The sequence below is a fragment of the Phaenicophaeus curvirostris genome, chromosome 12 (genome assembly GCF_032191515.1).
Source record: "Phaenicophaeus curvirostris isolate KB17595 chromosome 12, BPBGC_Pcur_1.0, whole genome shotgun sequence".
NCBI lineage: Eukaryota > Metazoa > Chordata > Aves > Cuculiformes > Cuculidae > Phaenicophaeus > Phaenicophaeus curvirostris.
Genome location: NC_091403.1, coordinates 13192359 through 13214017, shown reverse-complemented (window position 1 = coordinate 13214017; position 21659 = coordinate 13192359). Strand labels below are relative to the sequence as shown.

At 37.3% G+C, this 21659-nt stretch overlaps 1 protein-coding gene across 2 annotated transcripts in view; it reads right to left on the bottom strand.

Annotated features, from left to right (window-relative positions):
* The window catches only part of LRRC28 (leucine rich repeat containing 28), a 49843-nt gene that overhangs the window by 22981 nt on the left and 5203 nt on the right, over positions 1 to 21659 (bottom strand). For both annotated transcript variants that reach the window (XM_069867153.1, XM_069867154.1), the window contains exons 3-5: positions 21495 to 21535; positions 18980 to 19017; positions 18091 to 18228 (exon numbers count right to left, since the gene is read on the bottom strand). In XM_069867153.1, coding sequence (XP_069723254.1) covers positions 18091 to 18228; positions 18980 to 19017; positions 21495 to 21535 — 217 coding nt within the window. The remainder of the gene's footprint in view (positions 1 to 18090; positions 18229 to 18979; positions 19018 to 21494; positions 21536 to 21659) is intronic.

Sequence of the window (21659 nt, the reverse complement as noted above, 5' to 3'; positions counted from 1 at the left end):
AAGAAAGAAGAAGGTAAATGGAATCACATTTACATTTTGACATTGCTGTATGCATATCTTTTACTGAGAAAGTAAAAGACACATGAGAAATCTTGAAAAATGTTCTGTTTCTGAAGCCTGACAGACATGAAGATTATTTTTCCCTTGTATTTTCCCCATCTAGGCTAATACATACCCAATGTTTTGAGAAAAAAAAAAGAAGAGGGATTGGAAGAGATTTTGTGATACTGCAGCAATTATTTCATGAATAACCCATTTTTAAATAAGGTGCTGAATATTACTTCAAACCCATAAAATGTCTATGAAAAAGAAAAGCCCCTATATACCAGCTGATATTCTTTTTAAAGAAATACATATGGTTGCATTTCACAAAAATACTGTGACTGGAAAGAATAGGGGGAAAGATTTTTCTAGGGCAGGATTGTCTATGAATTAACATAGCCTTGTAAGCAATACCCCTCAAAGACGTCCCCAATTCCCAGTTTCACCTACTTTAGCCATGAACTACACTGACTCCCCTCCAAAACACTTCAGAATTAGGCAAACCCCACAACCCAGTGAAAAATACATACTTCTCTCAACATACCCAGATAGAATCTTTCTTTCTCATCCTTGCTAAATGTCACATGCCGATTTAGTACCAAACCCTATTTATTTTGTACCATTATTCATAAGCTAAGATGAGAAAAGTGGCTTTCTGAAATCCAATCTTGCTGAACAGTAATTTTAGTTCAGCTAAACATGTTTGGAAACAGACATCAGGAATGAGGGTCTCATTAAGTCATACTCTTCTAAAGGTCAGTGGTTCCCTATCTTTTACCACAATTAAACTTAAATTAACAAAACTGGTGGCCTCCTGTATTTCATGGGTCCAGTGTGGTCTGCGTTCCTCAGCATCTGCACTGGAGTTCCAGACAGAGAGCACAGGTCCAGAGTAATTACATGGTTGTACTCCACATTTCCCCTCAATGTACTGCTATCATATTTTGAGTCTACCTGGCTGTTTGTGAACCACAGCCACAAATCATCCACAGAAGTAAATCCATTTTCAAGTCAAGACAAAACTTCTCAGGCAGGAAGTTATTAGGGCAGGCACACTTTTCGGGATTCAGCACAACACCAAAAGCAGCAGCCACAAGAGTTAAGTCTATGCATCCACTTAAATTCTTTAAGACAAATGCCTTCCCAAGTCCTTTCATGTAATGTATTATTTTTTCACATGTCATCCTTCAACTTCAAAAAGTCTCCATATCCTAATGCTTTCAACAAGCAGGTTTGGAATTCAATTTTCTTCCATAATGGGATAGTCTCAATGAAAACAGAAGTCAGATGATAAAAATACCAGAAATGAACATACATGATAAAAGTGGAAAAGGTGGGTGAAAAAATTGTTTATGCACAAAGGTAACTCAAGGCCATGAAATTATCAGGTTTGCTGTTTTCTTAGTTTAGTTTTGGATTTTTGTTTGTTTGGGTTATTTTTTTTAGAAGACAACCTATCCTTTCATTTTGTAGTATACTCTGTCCAGTACTTTACTGCCCCAGAACAAGGTACTATTGCCACACAAATAAGTAATAGATGTGAAATTCATATATTAATATTATTCTATGGTTTTGTTAAATGATGTCCAAAATTTCAGGTAGAGGAGGCAAAGTGAAGGGTGAAAAGACAGTATGGTACTTGGTCAAGCATATTGCATGAAAAATTCTTCAAGCATCTATGGGAAAGTCTCTTATTTAGGAAGTGATGTAGTTTTGCTGCTGTTTATCCTTTGAGGAACAGCTGTTTTCCTTTTTCTGGGTGGTATGAACATAAACAAATGTGACATGAATAAAGCATGAGACCTGTTACGTTTCGGTTTTTTTTGTTTGTGTCTTGCCATCTCTACACCTACACATTGCCTACAATTCACTGCACTAATACCAATAGGTGGAAAGGGGGAGAAAAAGCCTGCCAGAAAAACTCTGTATAAAATAAAGAGCTAATGATTTGAACTCAAGCTGCTGGCCAGCTAAAGATGTCTTAAGTGCCCTGCTTTAAGTACAACAAACCAATAATCACTTAAAGCTAAGGCAAACAAAATGAGGATCCTACGGAGAGATTAAGGATGGCTCAGGAAGCCACACAGACAAGGCCAGTCCTGGCTATAAATTCTGGGACAGCCTTTTCCTTTGTTCTTCTTCAAAGAAAAAATATCAGATCCACATAATGAACTGGTCTCTCTGACAGACACAGATTAGTAGCTCCTAACCCGTTACTACTCTAGTGTCTAAATAATCCAAGCAAAACCTGTCTGTTGTGACTGTTGCTATCAACTGTTTCCAACCAACTGGAAACAGACACATTATTCTTCTTTTTCTTAAGATTGGTGGGTTTTTTTTTTTCTTCCCCTCCAAAAAGTAACTAAATGCATAATGAAAGCAATAGGTCCAGGTTAGATTTTCATCAGGAACATATTACGTGATATCAAACCAAGATAAGCTCACTTATCTCACTATTGGGAGATACCAAAGAACCCTCTTCCCTGAAGGTAAACCCTGTCCCCATAAGAAAAAAAATACAACTACAAATTTGAGTGGGATGAGAGAAAGGAAAGTAATCAAAGGAACATCTTCAGTTTGGAACCATGCTTACAGGAGTGAAGTGACTATTCTATAGAATCTTTGTTGGAGATATGGACAGTGGGATTGAGTGCAAGTCTGTTGGTGACGCCACACTGTGTGGTGCCATCAACATGCTGAAGGGAAAGGGTATCACGCCATCCAGAGGGACTTTGACAGATTGGAGAGGTGGGCCTGTGCAAGGTCAAGTGCAAGGTCCTGCACCTGGGTCCGGGCAATCCCAAGCACAAATACTGCTTGGGTGGAGAACGGATTCAGGGCAGCACTGAAGAGAAGGACTTGGGAGTGCTGGTGGATGAGAAGTTCAGCATGAGACGGCAATGTGCACTCACAACCCAGAAGGCCAACAGTATCCTAGGCTGCATCAGAAGAATAGACCCAGTAGGTCAAGGGAAGAGATTCTGTCCCTCTACTCTGCTCTCTTAAGACCTCACCTGGAGCCCTGTGTTCAGTTCTGGAGTCCTCAGCACAGGAAGGACATGGATCTGTCAGAAAGAGTCCAGAGGAGGCCGTGAAGATGATCAGAGGGCTGAGCACTTGCCATACAAGGACAGGCTGAGAGTTGAGGTTGTTCAGCCTGGAGAATAGAAGGCTCCAGGGAGACCTTAGAGCAGCCCTCTAGTACTTAAAGGGGGCCAACAGGAAAGCTAGTGAGGCGCTCATTATCAGGGAGTTCACAGACAGGATGAGGGAGAATGGTTTTAAGCTGGAAGAGAGGAGATTTAGATGAAATCTTAGGAAGAAATGTTCTCCTGTGACCATGGCGAGGCAGTGGCACAGGTTGTGCAGAGAAGCTGCAGATGCCCTCCTCCTGGAGGTATTGAAGGCCAGGTTCAAAGGGACTTTGAGCAACCTCATCCAGTGGGAGGCATCCCTGCCCATGACAAGGGGTTGGAACTGGATGGGCATTAAGGTCCCTTCCAATCCAAACACTTCTAGGCTTCCATTATTCTAACTGAAGTCCTATGAAAATAAGAGTTCCTCCAGGTCACTGCAAGTTACCAAAAACTGCAACAGTAATTACAGGGGAGGGACTGGCTAGACACTCAAAGGAAAGATTCCTATATAGTAGAGGTGCATCCTTCTCAAATGTTAGCCATGGATTCAAATGCCTTCTCTAGCAGTGGTAACAGGAGCTTCTCTGGCTTGTCCACACTTGCCCAGCTCATTTGTGTGGAGCACTGTCTGTGTGGCCACCCAGCAGACTGGCTAATTCACCAGCTGAGAAGGGCAGGCAGGAGCTACCACAATGATGTGGTTACTACTGAGAAAATGGCATGGACCAGCTACTAACAGATTCTAACTACTATGATCACCAAAAAGAAGACATCTGACTTAAAACACCACTAGCATTGTCCTGATTTTCAAACTGCTGAGAGCAACTGCAAGCTGTATCTTAATCAGAGAAAGGTACTGCTGCTTAGTGTTTCAAATCAGCACAAGGTAGACAAATCAGGTTTGCAATTATACTCCAAACTCCTCACTCAGTGATTCCAAATTGCACTCTTTTAGCAACACAAATAAGCAGTTTTACCTCACAAAGCTCTCAAACATTAAATAATTACCAGCTGGGGTATCCTTGCAGTTGCTTTGTATCAAAGCCTTCAATAAAGAATGACAATTTAATGCAGATTTGGACAATGCTAAGTCCAACATGGGTCTTTATTTTAAATACCACTGCAATGAAATGAAGATAATGGAAATACAGGTACCAAACTCTGGGTGTGTGACATGAACCACAGTAAAGTTAATCTCACATAATACCCCCAGTTCTACACATTCTCTTTAAAAGCTTTTTCCATTTAGATTTAGTGTCAGTAAATGATGCATTTTATTTTGCCTCAGTTTATTTACTAGATTAGTGAAGTAGAAACAAGGATGTCAATAACAAGTAGTATTTAAACTCTCTCACAGTGGTACATATAAAAGAAAATTATATTTGGCTAGGAAGGTCAAAATAGAAATCAATACATTATAAAATTCTTCTGTTCCACAGCACTAACAATTTGTGTTTGTTCACTTTCAAAGACTGAATGACTTTGTTCTGCAAGCTTCCCTGAGCACTCAAGTCCTACTAGCAAATTGTGTTTGCTTAATGCACAAGTAAAATCAACTACCCGTTAACACAGATAATCACTGTACATACGTTAGAGAGCTTAGGGAAAGAAAAAAAACAAGGGAACCAAAGAAACAAAAGCACATTCATAGAGAACTTTCGGAAGAAAGACTTAAGAGTTTAAGGGGAAAATAAATTAACTTATAATATCCAACCCTAAAAATCACAAAAACTTCCAAGATCTAATTTTTTCCTGTCACAAGAATTTATTTGGTGCAACAGAAGAGAATCGCTATTTCAAATTAGTATGAGGTTTTACATGAAAAATGAGTAGCAAGATATTTTAGTTCAGCTAACAGGTAACTTTCATCTGAAAACTAATTAGCTTAATAGGCTCTATGGACTAACAACTACTGAGTTTGTGAAGAAGCTTGCAGCCTGTGCTGTGGCAGCAGATTCACACTGTATCTTTTACCAACCTTGTTACAGTCACCAAGGATACAATTAACTGCAGTTTCTACCATTTATTTGTTTATTTTAAACCAATATCGGTAAAGGCAGTAAGCATGGACACAATCCTCTTGAAAGCTGCTTGCATGGCTTAGTTCTTTGCTGAGGACCCTCCTAAAATAAGTCAGTGCATCAACACAGAGTTAGGGCTGTTCAGCAGTAGGGCATACTGAAATTGGTAAGGCATTTCTAAGGTAAACCTGGAATTTGCAAAGCAGCTACCACTACCATTTCCTTTTTCACATTTACAGATGAAAAATTTCAGAGAAAAAAGACCCGTGGCTTAATATCTGTTCAAAGCTGAGGCTCTTTGAAAGCCTGACTAAACACTATTGAACAGACTGTCTGTATTAAAGAAGTATCATACTACAGAAACACACACACCATTCGTGTATGAAACACATCTTTTTCAGCACACATCCATCTCTCCAACTTGGAGGCTTAGTCTCAGCCTTGTCAGTACACATCTGTCTTCACCCATGTGAACAGCAATTATCAAACATTTATGAGAGAGTCTCTGAGCATCTTAAGACTCCCTTTAAGTTCAGTTGTACTTTTGGGTAACTGTTCTAAAACAAAGACTTTTACAAAAATTTTAAAGGGCATCTGTTCTGATGTTCCAGAAGTGAACTTTCATATACATATATATATATCTCACATGTGTCTTGAACCAGGCAACCAGTAAATTCAGATCTTTCCTATCAGCATCCACAGCGGAAGAATTCAGTGCTGACAGATGGGTTATACCAAGCAGCTTTCCCTGAAACTCCTTAACTTGGGAAGCTAGTCTAACGTTAGGTACTATGCGATCACTCACGTTTGGGTTAATTTCTTGGAATATGTTAAATCTCAATAATAAGCGATGATTTCTGTAATCAACTTACAAAAAGCTTATTAGGAGTCCCCTATTCTCCCTTGTATAAAAGTAAAAACAGGCTAATACATGCATTGTGCAAGAAGGAGAATCCACCTCATGACATCCCCAAGGTACATTGCTCAGAAAGCGACTGTTGCCAGCCATAACATGGAAAATAATCCTGTATCAAATTCCAAGAGGGCGGCTTTGCTGTGCTCTTGGTAGAGGATTCAGCATGTTGATGGCAGACCTTCCAAAAGGAGGGGAATGAACGACACCTCAAAAAGAGTTAACAGTAACTTAGATGAATTTTATTTTAATGCAGTTCTTTTCCTATGTAAAAATAAAGTTGGAAAATCTTAAAGATTTTTTTGAGTTAGTTTTTTTTTTCAAAGCACAAAAGCAAACACCTCCACCATCAAGACATTAACATAGATCTAAGCATTCTACCATAAATGCAACAGTGATTACATTCATTTTCCACAGTATTGAAGACAGTTGTACAGCAAATCAGCCAGATAAGCACTGAAGCACCACAGCTTCTCAGTTAGGAAGATGACCAAAGATGCCACCAAGAATCTGGGGAGCGGGAGGGGCTTTGCCAGAGCTATGAATGCAGTAATGATCTGCAGAACTTCAGAGCCCATGCAGGTAACACAAAAAACTAAAGCTAATACGAATGCTCCTTTTTATAGTCTCTATGGATTTTCAGATACATTTATATAACTAATGCCTTCAAACACTCAGAGCAAGACTACAAGACAGGATTACGAAATTAAATTCCTGGTAGTCTGCTTTTGTGCATCTTAGATTCAACTCCACAGGAATAAGACTGACCAAAAGTAACCGAAGACACTCCACTCCTTCCTCTCCTCTGCTATGCAGTCAATAAACTCACATAAAACAAATACCACAAATGGACTAATTACTGAATTCAAACCAAACTGTGGCCACTTGCAGTTATTTTTTTCTGTGGTATACAACTGCGTGACAACAAGTATTCTCCATAAATCTCCAACCCAAGTTTTCAAACAATCAAAACATAAACCCCAAATAATTCTATTTGGCCTTCATTATTTAGGTCTGCGTGCCAAGTCTAATCAGTTCTCTCAAGCACATTCCCTTTTTAAAAACAACTGTAGAAATAGATTTTTCAAACCAAAAGGAACAGAATGCATTGTTTTGATGCTACAGCCTGAAGCCCTTTATCTGAGTTTTATCAAAGTATACTCTATCACAGATCAAAGCAGCAATGACAACTTAATGTTCTTTAAAGTTATATATTGCTGCATAAACTTCCCACTTTTGTCTTTGTGGCCTCCGGCTCAACATGTCATTGGGAGTATATTCAAAGGTCAAGAGACTTTCTCGCAGAAGCCCTCTGTTCCCAAGTGGCAGCTCTAATGATTGCAGCAGTGGAGAGCAGAGCTGGGTAGATTAATTCCATCAGAGCTCTGTTCTCACATACCCTAGAAAATTCAGGTTGTCATTTCTTCTGTCAGATGCTTGGAAGACTACTCTGTACGTTACTGAATGAAGTATCTGTATGGGGTAGTACAATTCCCACACTGCCCTATTACTGATTTCATTATCCATTAAAGAATTCTTCTCATTCAAGTATTGAAATCAATATATAATTTTAAATTTCTTTCCATTTTATATTTACATATGCCATGTGACTGGCTGAAGTTTAAGCAAAGGTCAGAAGTTACTTGGGCATGCGAGACATTATTTTTAATGTGTATTTTATCAATTAACTGAAAACTCAGATTGAGTTTACCAGAAAAATACTATACAATTTTATATTTAATGAAATGGGTTGAAATTAGTTGTACTTAAGAGTTCTTATTTAATAAAAAGGCATAAGAATATGCAACAGAACTACAATGCTTCCACAGACATTTATAAGATCTCTGACATCTTCATGAAGTTCTCAGCTAGAGATGAAGGCTTGTCATCATTACTTAAAGCACTCTCACTATCTCCAAAATTCCTGTCCATCCTCCCCCACCCCAGACAAGAGCAAAACCCCTGGAGAAGCAAGGCTTACAGTGACTTGAGAAATCAAGGACTGCTGAAAAGAAGCATGAGCCAGGATTCAAGAGGCAGTACCAAATCTCTTAACAACAGAGAATCCAGTTAAATCTGCTCCCGTATTCTCAGCAAAGCATGAATCATCCAAGTACTTCAACATTAGAAGCAGCACTCAAACTCCTTTATCTTGGCACAGCTTTTATCTGCTACCTAAAAGCCCTTGAGGGGGATGGCTACCAAGGGAAAGCCCATGGCCCAGAGCTTAGAAAACATACATGTTCTGGCAAAAATTTTGATTTTCAGAAGCGTAGTACTGCAAAGCCAGAAGCACAACGGGCTTGAGAGCACCACTGCTAATAATTAAGTTAGCTCTTCACTCCTCCGTCCTTATTTCACCTACACCTCACGAGGTTTAAGTCCTTTTCAGAGGAGGAAAGAACGGCAGGTGTAAAAAAAATGTAGGGGTAAAAAAAAAAAAGTTTGGGGGTACTGGGGTCAGATTCTGCAGGTTTGGTGCATGATGACTTTCACAAGGATCTCACATGGAATAGTACAGAAAAAATGGCAACACTAGCTCATGCTCAGAAACTGTCTGAAAGCACTGAAAACAGATACCTAGGATTTTGAAGCTTCAGGAAAAAAACAGGGCAACAGCAGTTCACAGGCAGCCTTACACTGATATGCACATTTATAAATCACGTATAAATCATACCCGTTTTACCAGGAATACAGTAGAATTAAAAAGCATTTTAGTGATTAGAACTCTCAATGACAGCATGTCTCTTTCCAGACGTGATGCCACCATAACTTTCACTAAGATATGTGGCCAGTAAGAATTATCACATAAAAAGAGAACCTTAACAGGTCAGTCTCTGCCCAGATCATATGGAGAAGTTTGAAACACCAATATAGAGCCCCCCTCCTCTCAGACCCTCTTGGATCTATTAATGAATATACTGTTCACATTTCAAATACAGTCAAACTTCAATCAGGCAGACACATTTCAAATTAAAACATCACCAAAACCAACATAAGGACATAAGAAAAGGTGTAATTGATCCAAAATCATTATCATCTTGCTAAAACACCTAAGAAAGAATTTAAAAAACTGAAATCAGTAAAGTTACATTTTTTGAAAGAATTTAAATATTATAAAATTAGTATTAGAAAACTCAAATACCTGGTCATTAAGCTTTTGCTTCAATAGGATTTTAGCCTTCAATTTCTTGACATGACACCTCAAGGCCAGTTTCAGTTTGCCTCTGATGACTTTTCCACATAGATAATGGCCACAGAAGTTGTTTTAAGATCTATGTCTTATAAAATTGCAGGTACTTGGAAACATAATGCACCAAGCCATGTCACTATTTATTTTTTTAACTCAAAATAAGCTCATTAAAATAGCTTCATTTCCAAATGCTTTTTCCAGTGCTTGTGCTAAATTACAATGGTAAATTATAAGATGGAATTTTCTAGTCCAAAAAGCCTGGTACACAAAGCAATATTTGAATTACTTATTTAAATGTTACAATGAAAGACACTGATGGCTTCTCCCAACTGTTTCCTATTAGTTTTCAGATTAATGAGTTATAACACATACATACTTAGCACATGCATTTTTGAGAACCCGCTGAGCAGCACCATGAGCAATACCACAGGCCATTGTTAAAAGAGATAGTTTTGTTGGATTTTTGTTTTTTAACGTCATTTCTGCTACAGTTACGGGAAATATTTCAGTTCCAGTATGCCCAAAAAAAGCCTATCTGGAAGAAGTGTTAGAACATTTTAAGCATAAAATATAGGTCTAGAATTTTTCTCACTATACGCTTCTACTAGTTTTGCTACTAGCATCTAGTGACATTGCGAACCTTCCATGGTATACTGGAAAATGTTGCACGATACTAACAAAAAGACTTTTAAAAGCCCCTCAACAGAGGCAGAAAGTGGAAAAAAATATTCACAACAAGGGGCAAGCTGTCAAATAGAGAATAGTGAGCAGCTCTGGATGCACAGATGGCTCATTCTGACCAAGAATACAGGTGAGTGTATACACAAAAAACTTTCAGTTAATGAAAATTTCCAGGAATTTAATGGATTTTTTTCCCTCTGCCTTCACTTCCCTGCCCATGAATTTAAACGCTCAGAAGTACCAGTAGTCTTCCTGAGACATTAACCCAAACCAAATGTTTGAGCAACTTAGACTGTTATAAAATCTCCTACAACTAACATCCTTTAATTAAATAGGTACCACTGTCTTTGGACATGCATGAAAGCCAATCTGTAAAGAACACGACTTGTATGATGTACTGCCCTGTGCTTTGGTCTCTTCTATTTAGCTCACAAAATCCAACAACAGTCAGGAACCATCCGCACTGCTATCTTGTTCCTAACTCTCCAAAAGTAACTCTCTGCTGTAATTTCCTAGGAGAAATTTTTCTTATCAAATATTTCAGTACTCAGACTGTCAGGCCAGGGCTGCATTTGAATTTACACAAGATCAAAACGTGTAAAAATCTTTTCCTCCTAGAAATCCAAAGAATGTCTTAAAGATACTGTCAGGTATTTTTATTGTATTGTATTATTTTATTATACATTAGTGCAACGTAATTACCAAAGCCTCACTAATCCTGGTGTGACAAAACAATACAGTAACAGGCACACATGGCCAAGTTTTGCATTGATTTAGGTGAAAAAAAAAAAATTGTTGTTGAACATAGGAGCTGATGTAAGCCCTAGTAAACTGACTCTTGGTTTCATACAGAAAACTGAATCTAGAAATGAATTATTAAACAGAGGACATACTTTACAGAGCTGTGCAAAGAAGAACATTTTTAATAATGAGGCATCAAGCTACTGCAAGGAAAACAAGGTATTACGATAATAATTAAAAGGGATTTTTATTTTGCAGTCCATGTTTCTTTAAATAGTCACATACTTACAGAGAGCAAAGCTCATGTAACCCAATCTATGTTTTCCTCAAATCCCCACAAGTCCATTTGCTTAAAACACCACACTCCTGGATGAGTGCCTGGCGTACCAAACCTGTCCCGTCGTGCATATTTTTATATGTTACTAAATTAGGAAAACAGAGTGGACTAAGGTTATGCCAGCTCTGAAAAAAGAACAGGGTCTGCATCAGTCTGTGCCTTTGCTTTTAAAATCACAATAATTATAAAAAAAATTAAACTTTATTAAACATCAAAGTAATCTACTTTACTGAGATAAATTACTAAAAGAAGAAGGGACATATAGGAGGAGGAAAAAAATTTATTCCCCTCCAAATTCCCCTCCATTTTGAAAGCTCTAAATCAAAATATGGAAAACAAGTTTAAAAAATGAGTTAGGACAGCATATTTCAGTGCCAGGGCCTAGAATAAGAATAGAATTATTGGCATGCTGTACCCATGATCCGTGGAAATCTACTGCGAAAAGGTGGTAAGGAAGAGGTTGTTTTTATATGCCTTTAATTAAAGATTTACTGAAATACTTCATATTAAGCTCTATTCAGAATTTCTAAGCTGAGTATTCAAGAACTCCTTACCAGAGAAATATTGGTATGAATAGTAAATACAGATATTGTACTCCATAGCAACTTAAAGTGAGAGAAATGAATATGCAATTTTCATGTCTCAGTTTCTCTTGCCCCCAATTAGCAAAGCAAATCCCTAAGCAAAACAGACTTAGCAATAATCAATTAACATTCCAAGGGTTACTTTATAAATAGACAAAGCAGTAATCAACAATTACAGTTTGATATATAATTTTAATAATGATTGAACCCCTCGTCATTACCACAGACATTACCTATGTAAGAGAAACAGATCTAGTATTTATTTGTAAGATAAATTTTGTCAAAATTCATCTTCATAAACTCTTCCAGCCTTCTGGAAGCATGAGCTGCTACAGTTACAAAAACTCACTGATCTTCCCACTATTAATTTCCTATGAAATTACAGGATTATTAATTATGGAGAGATTAATTATTAATTTCCTAATAACGAGTGGAAAGCCTCAATCCTCCCTAATAAATTTGACCAACCTCAAAAAGGTGTGGTCTTAACAAATGGAGTGGGAACACCCAACTTCTATTTCTGGGTAACACCAACTCCTGCTGTGGCCTGGAGCAAATTACTTCTGTTAAAAACACTTTTTTCCATTCTGTAAAATGAGGATAACACTCCCTTATCAGCTTCACAGGATCTTTCTCAAATGCTTTGAAGATAAAGTTTTATAAGCCAACAAATGTATTTTAATGAGGCTTAAACCTACTATATTTCTAAGACAATTTGCTTTAAAAGTGAAAAGGATTTGAACAAAAATGAAATGACAAGTATATATGTTATTAACCTCCCCTAAATATTATTGCAGTTTGCACTTTAAAAATACCAAAGTCAGACAAATAAGTTTTCCTTCCAACTCTACCTAAATGAAGCAAAATGGAAACAAGTGGATGCAATATGCAGAGGCCTCCAAAGACAACACAGAAATGTTAATTTGAGAGGGTCGCCACACATGGCCTCAGATGGGAAGAAAAGGGCATCTGCTAAACCTGCCTTTGACTCTTGCAGAGATCTGTACCCCCTTCAGCAACAGCAGCTGCTGGTGCTCCCCAGTTACCGCACTTTCACTTTACAGATTACAGAAACAGCATCACAGTTTACATGAGGTTTGGTATTGACTGCATTTCTATTTTTTTTTTTTTTTTTCCTGATCAATGCACTCAGCTCTTGGTTTTTAAAGTTCCCTGATAATAAACACAAAGGGAAACTTGGTCTACAGACCATGTAAAGGCAACTGCTGATATGTATTTTTTTCCCTTGAAGGGAACTGTGCCAAAAGATGGCAGGGATCATAAACCATACCCTATTCCTTGTTTAATTACTTAGCTTTTGCTTTTGACTTGGCAAAACATAAAACTTTTCATTTTAGTAAATCTATAATTAACTTCAACATTTGCTGAGTAAACATAACCTCATTTTTAATTAAATCTTAGAGCAAGATGCTCCAACTTGCCATGCCTAAGAAGTATTTCTCAAGTAACATGCAATAAAATACCCTAATCCTTGTCAAATATGAAACTTAAGTCCAACTTTGAGTATAACCCACCTTAAGTCATATTTTGTTCAACTGTGCATTCACTAACTACAAGACCAAAATGCAAACCTGAAGAGCCATCACTTCACATCAAAAGTTTCCAAGACTGAAGTAAATAAAATATAAAGGGTAATGGAGCAAAACTGAGAGATAATCTGGGCTTTGGGACTCCTGAAGAAAAATTTTTTAAGCAATGTTTTTTTTCTCCCGCCCCCCCGCCCCTCGAATGAGGCACTAATCCATAAAAAAAGAGAAAACAAATATAATTTCAAGAATGGAGTTGAAATATCATATGCATTATAATCAGAAAAAATGAACTTTCTGATTAGTTACTAATAAATGAGAAGATTCACAAAAATAAATCACACACGATGAACTGTAAAATTCTAAATTAAAATTAAATCAATTTCCTGAATAAAGAAAAATGTCTAAGAAATAATAAAATTACACTTCCTCAAAAACATAATGTCAAGTCTAAGTCAAGCTTATACATGAACTAATATAATATGAAGTACTGACCATCTTTTATGTTGCAACTCTAAGTTTTTCCAGAAAAGACCTCCAGCATTACACATTCCAAATGGCCCTCAAGAATTCAAATTATTTAAGTGCTGCAGTTAAATAGTAGAAAACTACACATTTACTTCACATTCAAGAATCACATATACCAGTGCCAAATAAAAGAACCAAGAAATTGTTAAAGATGGAAGCCACAAGATTTACAGTTTGCAGAATAAAAAAATGCTGTGCATTTTAATGAAAAAAGCACTCATAAAGAATTTTATAATATTAAATCTCCTTACTTATCCACAACTCTTTTCAGCTTTACTCTCAAAGATGGAGTCTCTCAGTTAGTGATTCTGAATCCAGATACTGATGATTCTGCACTAGGCGGTACCGGGTTTACTAATTAACCTTAACCAAATTATAATCAAAACATGACTTCAAGAGAATTTCACAAAGCATTTGCTTCCAGCCATTTTATATTATAATTCAATTTCAATATACTTATTCTGGACATTTTTTTCCCCTTTGCTTCTCATCAAAGTTTAGCTTAGTCATCTTTCAACAACTCTCACAATAATTCAGTGTCTCATGATGGCAGTGCCGTTGTTCCAGCGGCACTGCACAATTAAACCAGGCACCTCGAGGCCAAAGTACATGATCTTATCCATGCGTGACACCGACTTCATGGCGTTTACTAAGGTGGGATTACCATTTACACTGTGAGTGTCACAGCATAGAAAGTGCTTTCTAACCTCCAAGGAACACAATTTCCATGCTTCACCTAATGCCCTTTTTCCCTTCATCAGTCCTGTATTGCCCAATTTCTTCAGCAACCCAAGGCTTATGTATTCATGCCGTCTGCATGTATTTTCATCATTCTCTCTACCTCCTCCCTCAAAGTAACTTTTTAAAACCAGCTGCACAGTCATGACTAAATCTGAGAAAAGAACAGAGGTGGTAAGAACTAAATTCTTACATGTCCTATGAGAAGAGGTACTTGGAGCCTAAGGCCTTGCCTCCCACACTGAAGGTGAACCACTGCTGTGGTTTAACCTTTATTAGAACCTGAAGAAACTCTACAATTAGACTAAAGACATAAATCTTTAAAGGGATTTATTATGCATACTAATTGTTTTAAAATTAGAGTTATGCCAGATTTCTGTAAGTCAAATCTTAAATAATAAAAATAGATTAAGAGCACAATTGTGGAACCAAAACATTAAAAATGGATAATGAATCAACAGATGCCATTAACTGCATTGTTCCTTTCAGTTCTTAATCACAATTAAGGAAAACACAATAGAGAATCATTCTTAAAATATGAAATGCAATAGAAAAGTGCTGTTAAGCATCAGAACACCCACAAACATTTACCATCCAACTGTTGTGCAGTAGTAATGAAGAGATTTACTAGCAATTAAGGAACTTACTAAGAGTATCCTTCTAGACATGCACGTAGTTTCAACAAAAAAAAATGAGGGTACTTGTAACACTGGACACTGAGAAGAAAGAGACAAGAAGAACAAGGACAAGGGCAACAAATCTAAAGTAAGCTTTTTATGTGATGACATCATTATGCTGCAAGTTGGCCTATCTGGTTACACAAGGTGAGTACTGATTATCAGGCTTCCTTAACTGGATCCTCTGCTGTGATAAACAGTTCAGTGCCATCTGTGTGAATCGTGCTAAGTCTGGATGAAAATCATGATGGTCATGAGTTTTGAAAGGTTACTTCCAGGAGTCAGAATCACCTATATCTGAAAGCTATTTTTTAATGCACATCTTTGAATTCTATACAAGCTGCCCTAGCAGAAGCTAAATTATACCTTGGTTACTTATTAAAAGCAATTAAGAGTTGTCATTCCCTAACAAGGCATTGCAATGCAGTATCTGCTGTAAAGAAAGCATTAAGCACACAGTAAAATGATGTACTGCAGCGAAATCACTTCTCACTCTGCTTCAATTAATTAGCTTTGCTAGGTTCCTGACAGAATGCAACTTAAGACTATCATGAAGACTCATGCTACCAACATAATTGAGGATAAAACAATTAGTGAAAACTTACTATTTGCTTTATTTTTTCAATTGTTGAATATAAATGTTCAAAACTCAAAGACTTTGTGATAAAGTCATCTTTGGATTCCTCACAACTTTACAAAGGAAAACTATGAAAATAGGCTTGGAAGCCCTCTTCACAAAGTGTTATGTTTAAGAAACACTCAATGTAGTAGACTAACTCTCCAGGGTAAGTGAAAGATCACTCTTGCTCGGACTGGTAACACTCAAGCTGTACGACATCCAGTCATGTTAACAGTGACAGCAACTAAACAGACAGGATTAGTAATAAGAGCAGTAACAGTGCATGTAAAACTGATGGTACATCACCAGCAAAGACAAAGATCAGACACCACTGGATTCTCTGCTTCAAAAGCAGACGACAGTGGTATTATTTTTAAGCATTCAAAATTTTTATGCACACAAAGCTAAACTTACTTAGGGACAATGCTCAGCACCACATTTTGTACACTTCAAGAGAAATTAAATGCAGTGTGCTTATGCAGCTGATACCAGTTCTTAATCAAATGTGGTAGACTCAAAATCAGCTCTTCAGTAATGTAAATTATCCTTTTGAAAGTCTTTTTTGGAACCTTTTTAAGTTAATGTGTGAAGTTTTACAGAAAACGTGTCACTTTTTCTTTGAACAAGTCTCTCTTTCATGGTACAGCACCATAAGGTAAATTATCTTAGAGGAACATAAAGCACACTTGAGTCACTCCTTCCTTTTGAATGTAGGACATCTGAAAATTGATGGAAATTTTATTGGCCTTGGGTCATAATGTTTAACAGGTTTATCTAATTTCATTCCAGAGCATTTACGTAGTCATATAATTTTTTTTCCTTCTAATCGTAATCATCCTTTGACTTGTTCTATTAAGCTTATTATGCCTAGAAAAGTACAAGGAAAGGACAGCTAGATTTCTGCACCCAACGAGCAATTGCAATATATTTTTTGAGAATAAGCAGTGTGAACTTACAAACACATGAAGGTCACATTGTGAAGTTAGTTAAAATTAGACCCAAAAGCTGATACTGCTAGACTAAGTTAGACTAGTTTTTTGAAATTCTGGCCCTAAGATTCTGATCACCTCTGCAGATGAGAAAATGCACATAGACTACAGAAAGATACTCCACCTAGAGTCCCTTGTGCAGTTCTGGAATCCTCAGTATAAGAAGAATATGGAACTGTTGGAATGGGTCCAGAGGAGACCACAAGGATAATCCGAGGGCTGGAGCACCTCTGCTATGAGGACAGTCTGAGAGAGTTGGGGTTGTTCAGCCTGGAGAAGAGAAGGCTCCTGGGAGGCCTTATAGCAGCCTTCTAGTACCTGAATGGGGCTACAGGAAAGCTGGGGAGGGACTTTTTACGAAGACATGTAGTGAAAGGACTAGGGGGAATGGCTATAAATCGGAGAGGAGCGGATTTAGACTAGGCATTAGGAAGAAGTTCCTCATGATGACAGTACTGAGGCACTGGAACAGGTTACCCAGGGAAGCTGTGGATGCCTCCTCCCTGGAGGTGTTCAAGGCCAGGATGGATGAGGCCTTGGGCAACCTGATCCAGTGGGAGGTGTCCCTGCCCATGGCAGGGGGGTTGGAACTGGATGGGCTTTGAGGTTCCTTCCAACCCAAACCATCCTATGACTCTATGATTCTAAAAATAATTAAAAAATTAAAATATTTAAAAATCACTATTGTCTTATTTCAAAGACTATATATATTTATATATTAGGACAATAGAAGTAGACTAATCAGTTATATCTGCTTATCAAAGTGTTTAGAAGGGAAAAATTAATTCAAAATCTTGCCAATGGCCAACATTTTCTGACTTTGTGTCACATTTACTTTGAATAAATTCTGCTTTTTTATTATAAACTAGCAAGACAAACATACTGTCATAGTGAGGTAGAACTGCCACAGGCAAACCTACCAGACACGCACATTTTAGAAAATATGAGGCCATTGGGCTAAAAGAAAGGAAGGAAGGACTGGAATCCTTTATATTCTGGAAAATTGGAATAAACATCCTTTTATCATAATCACAGTTCTCCTTGGCTTTTTGTGCCTTCTCAAGGAAGTTCAATATTTTCTTGATACAAAAGCAGAGGCTGTTTAACAGATATCTATTTTTCCCCACTTCAGAAACATTTTTCAGGACTTTACCTCAAGTACATATGCTGTGGCTTCTCTTTAACTAGAGAGCATATTTGGTACAACACACACAACGGCAATCCCCGCCTAGTCTTTAAAAGCAAGTTGTACCATGCTTCAACTCCAAGAAACAAATAAATTTTGCCAATTCAGTTCAAATGGAATGTGTCATTGGTGCAATCCCTCAGACATTTGTACTTACCTGCAGGTAAATATTTCAGCTGGTTGTTAGCCAAGCGAAGATGACGTAAAGATCTCAGGCGGCCAATCTCTGGACACACAATTTCAAGGGCATTATCACTTAAGTCCAGAAACTGCAGTTTAACGAGGGAGCCAATGGCTTGTGAGAGAACAGATTAAAACATGAACGTGACCCAACAGTAATGTTAAAATCTTAATAGGACTATGAGAGGATAAAAAGCCACAGTACCTAACACCTATGTCTGAGAAGGTTTTGACATATTAAAGCTGGTCTCATAACTGAATGGCATAGCTTGTGGAAATGCTTATCTATGTAACAAATAGTACTTGGCAGTGAGGCAGGGAGGAATAATTGTGATGTACAGAATACTCCCTTTTCTAGACTGTCCTCAGACAATTCTGCTCGGTAATCACTTTTTCCATTCCTTGCTTTGATTCTATCCAAATTATATATTCAAAAAGAACTTAAAGTACTTTCCTGAAGTTGGGCACATAACTCTACAATTAAGGCAAGGAAAAGAAACTAGCACAAGTTCTTGATTCTTCAGGTTTTAAATCTGTCATGATGTAAACCAGGAAAGCATTCAGTGTGGTAATTGGCTGAAAGCAGAAGACACTCTGGATTTTTGTTTCTGTAGATGATTGCCATTTAGCCTTTTCACTTTCTGCAATTAGAACTGAAGCAAACAGCATTTGGGTGCATTTGAGAAGTCATTAAAAGAATTTAACATAGCATAAACAATATTATCGACTAAGAGCTACACTGGTATATTTTGTATGAAAATCTTAAATGTTTCATGGGAAAATAAAGGAAAAATAGGTCTCTTCAAAGAAGAAAAATGAATATTTTATGATTCCTGCCACTTATTGTAAGCTGGCAGATTACTTACCTTCAGGTACAACAACTATGTTATTTGAATGAAGGTACCTGGGGGGAGGAGAAAAAAAGCAGAGGACACCACCTGTTACCCTCAAGGACTTCTGCTACATAATCAGTTTGCAAAATATCCAATTTCAGACTGAAAGAGCACTCTCAAAGCCTATGACCACAAAAGCTGTGGAAACTGTATAAACTGGCAATGGATAAGTACTTAATTTTGGCTTAGACTATTACCTGATTAGCATTAAAATAAATGGGAATGACATACAATTATTTAAAACACAACATTCACAATTACAACAACAACAGGCTTTAATTTTAAGAGCTGTAAGAGAAAAACAAGAAGGAAAAAGAATAAGGCAGATAGAATAATCAAAGTTAACCATATTTTATCACCAGGTTATTCCATACTAAATGCTGTGTAAGAAAAGGAATTAAAAAAGCCCAAACCCACACAAGTTATGCAATTATGAACATTTTCCCCTGCACATAAACTCCTACACCTTTACTGACTTAAGAAACAGGCACATGATCCACTGATCAACTTTCAAACCCAGAGTACGTTTTTCAAAAGAAAAACCCAATCTTACACAGTTATTTAGGTAGTTACTGAGGGTGGCCAGATCTCTTACTAACAATATTCAGCACCCTCTGCTGAAGCACTTCCAGTACTACTAATAACATAAAAACTATTCTTAGACATCATTATTTGAAAGTTTTGTTAAGCTAATTGTAAAGGTATACTGAGTACTTAATGTCCAATCGCTTAGGCACACATGGAAATAATTTGCACAGCCTATTTTTTTTCCATTTTATTCAAAAAGCATTTCCAAAAGCAGAAGCCTGTCTTTTCAGGGAGATGGAGGCAGAGCAAGGAGAAAGACTTATGCACATTTCAACTGCACAGAGCATCCGGACCTTCTCTTTTCATTTAAAAATTGCAGGCATTTAAAGTTTCCTAAAAACGCAAAAACATTACGGGTAGCAGATTTGTTTGTATAAATCCTTGCATATAACTTCAGGATGAGAATTCTGCTCATCTCAGTTGCAGCTCCTAAAAATACCTGTGAACTATTTCACTCAAGCTAAAGAGTGTATATCATGAGGCCCAGTACCCCAGCATGACAGACACAATATACAAAGAAACACGGACAATAGTGACATTTTTAAAAACGTATAGTAAAACTGCTAAGGATGTAACATTCAGGAAAACAAAAAAAAAAAAAATGTCTTTCAAAATCTAAAGCTACTGAAACAAAGTATTCTTGAAATAAATTTTTATTTTGTGGTCTCTGTCAACAAGATACCTCTTATAGTCTGATCAAAAATTAACTTGGACTATTAGAGCTACACAAACCACAGGCCAACTGCCATTCTCTCTGGACCACCAGAATGTATGGGATAATGGTGGTATAACTAAGCTTGCTGAACCCCAAATAATTAGGTTTCACTCCTACAATTCAGTGTTCGTAAAAGACTGGTTTAAACTATAATTTATACAGTTTCTCCTAAAGGCACCATCAGGTAACATGGAGATTCCCTGGTGCCTTATGGCAAATCAGTAAATACTAATTATGTCAAACACAAAAATATTTATTGTACTGCTTCAAAGCATAATCATACTCTCCAGACTCAGGCATGATGAGACAAGACTATCTCTTAAGCAAGCTGGAGACTGCAGTGACCCACAAAGCAGTTCCATTATGCTGTGGCCACGTGTATCAGAAAGGTGTGGTTTCAAGGGCCAAATTAAGATGACAAGATCAGGCAGCTGAATGCATTAAGACTACTCAGATATAAACCTCCTCCTGCCTGGAGCTTCTCATTAAATAAACAGAATCAATGGTCCATCACTTACTCATCTCCAAGTGAGCCAAATGAGTTATAAGGAGAAAAGATGATATCCCTTTTAACTCCCTGTCAAGGACATCCATTCTTTGGACAAGCCTGGATAAACCACTTGGCCTACAGCAATCATTACTAAATAGTTACTACTCCTACTTGCTCATTTCTGCTCCTATTTGATAAACTGTGCCTTGGTTCCAAAAAAACTTATTACTACAATCAGTAAGACTGAGATGATCAGAACCCTGGTAGCTGGGGTGGAAATGAGCAACTAGGAATGGGCTGGAGGCAGTACCCTGTTACTCTGGCTCTGTCACAACTACCTGACCATTGCGTTTAACGGTTCCAGTACTTTATCAGGCTGCCAGTCTACACAAGAGTTGCGGTGCAAGTATTTTTTCACCTTAGAACTGCAGACATTTGTATAACAGTTCTTGTTATAAAATAAGCAAGAAATTATACTAAAAAAAAACCCCAAAACATGGGACTAAATACCTCTGGATATACCTCCTTTAAAACAAAAGGAAAAAAGAAAAAACAATATTACCTTTTCTTGCTCTACAAGAAAACACTTCACACTTAGGAGAGAGGTTGTATGGAAGCAAAACATTCTAGAATGATTTTTAAGGTAAGATAGATCAGCATAATAAAAATATATTAGAACTCCTACACAAACTCACAATTCCACGAGGTTTGGAAGCTTCTGCGCAAGGTTTTCTGGCTGAAAAAGAGTTAGAGATTTTTTAGGTTTCAAAACAAAAAGCAGACACACACATATTGTGTACTTAACTCATTTTAATAACCACACTAAAACATGTCAGCAGCTAATCAAAGAATAATGGCAA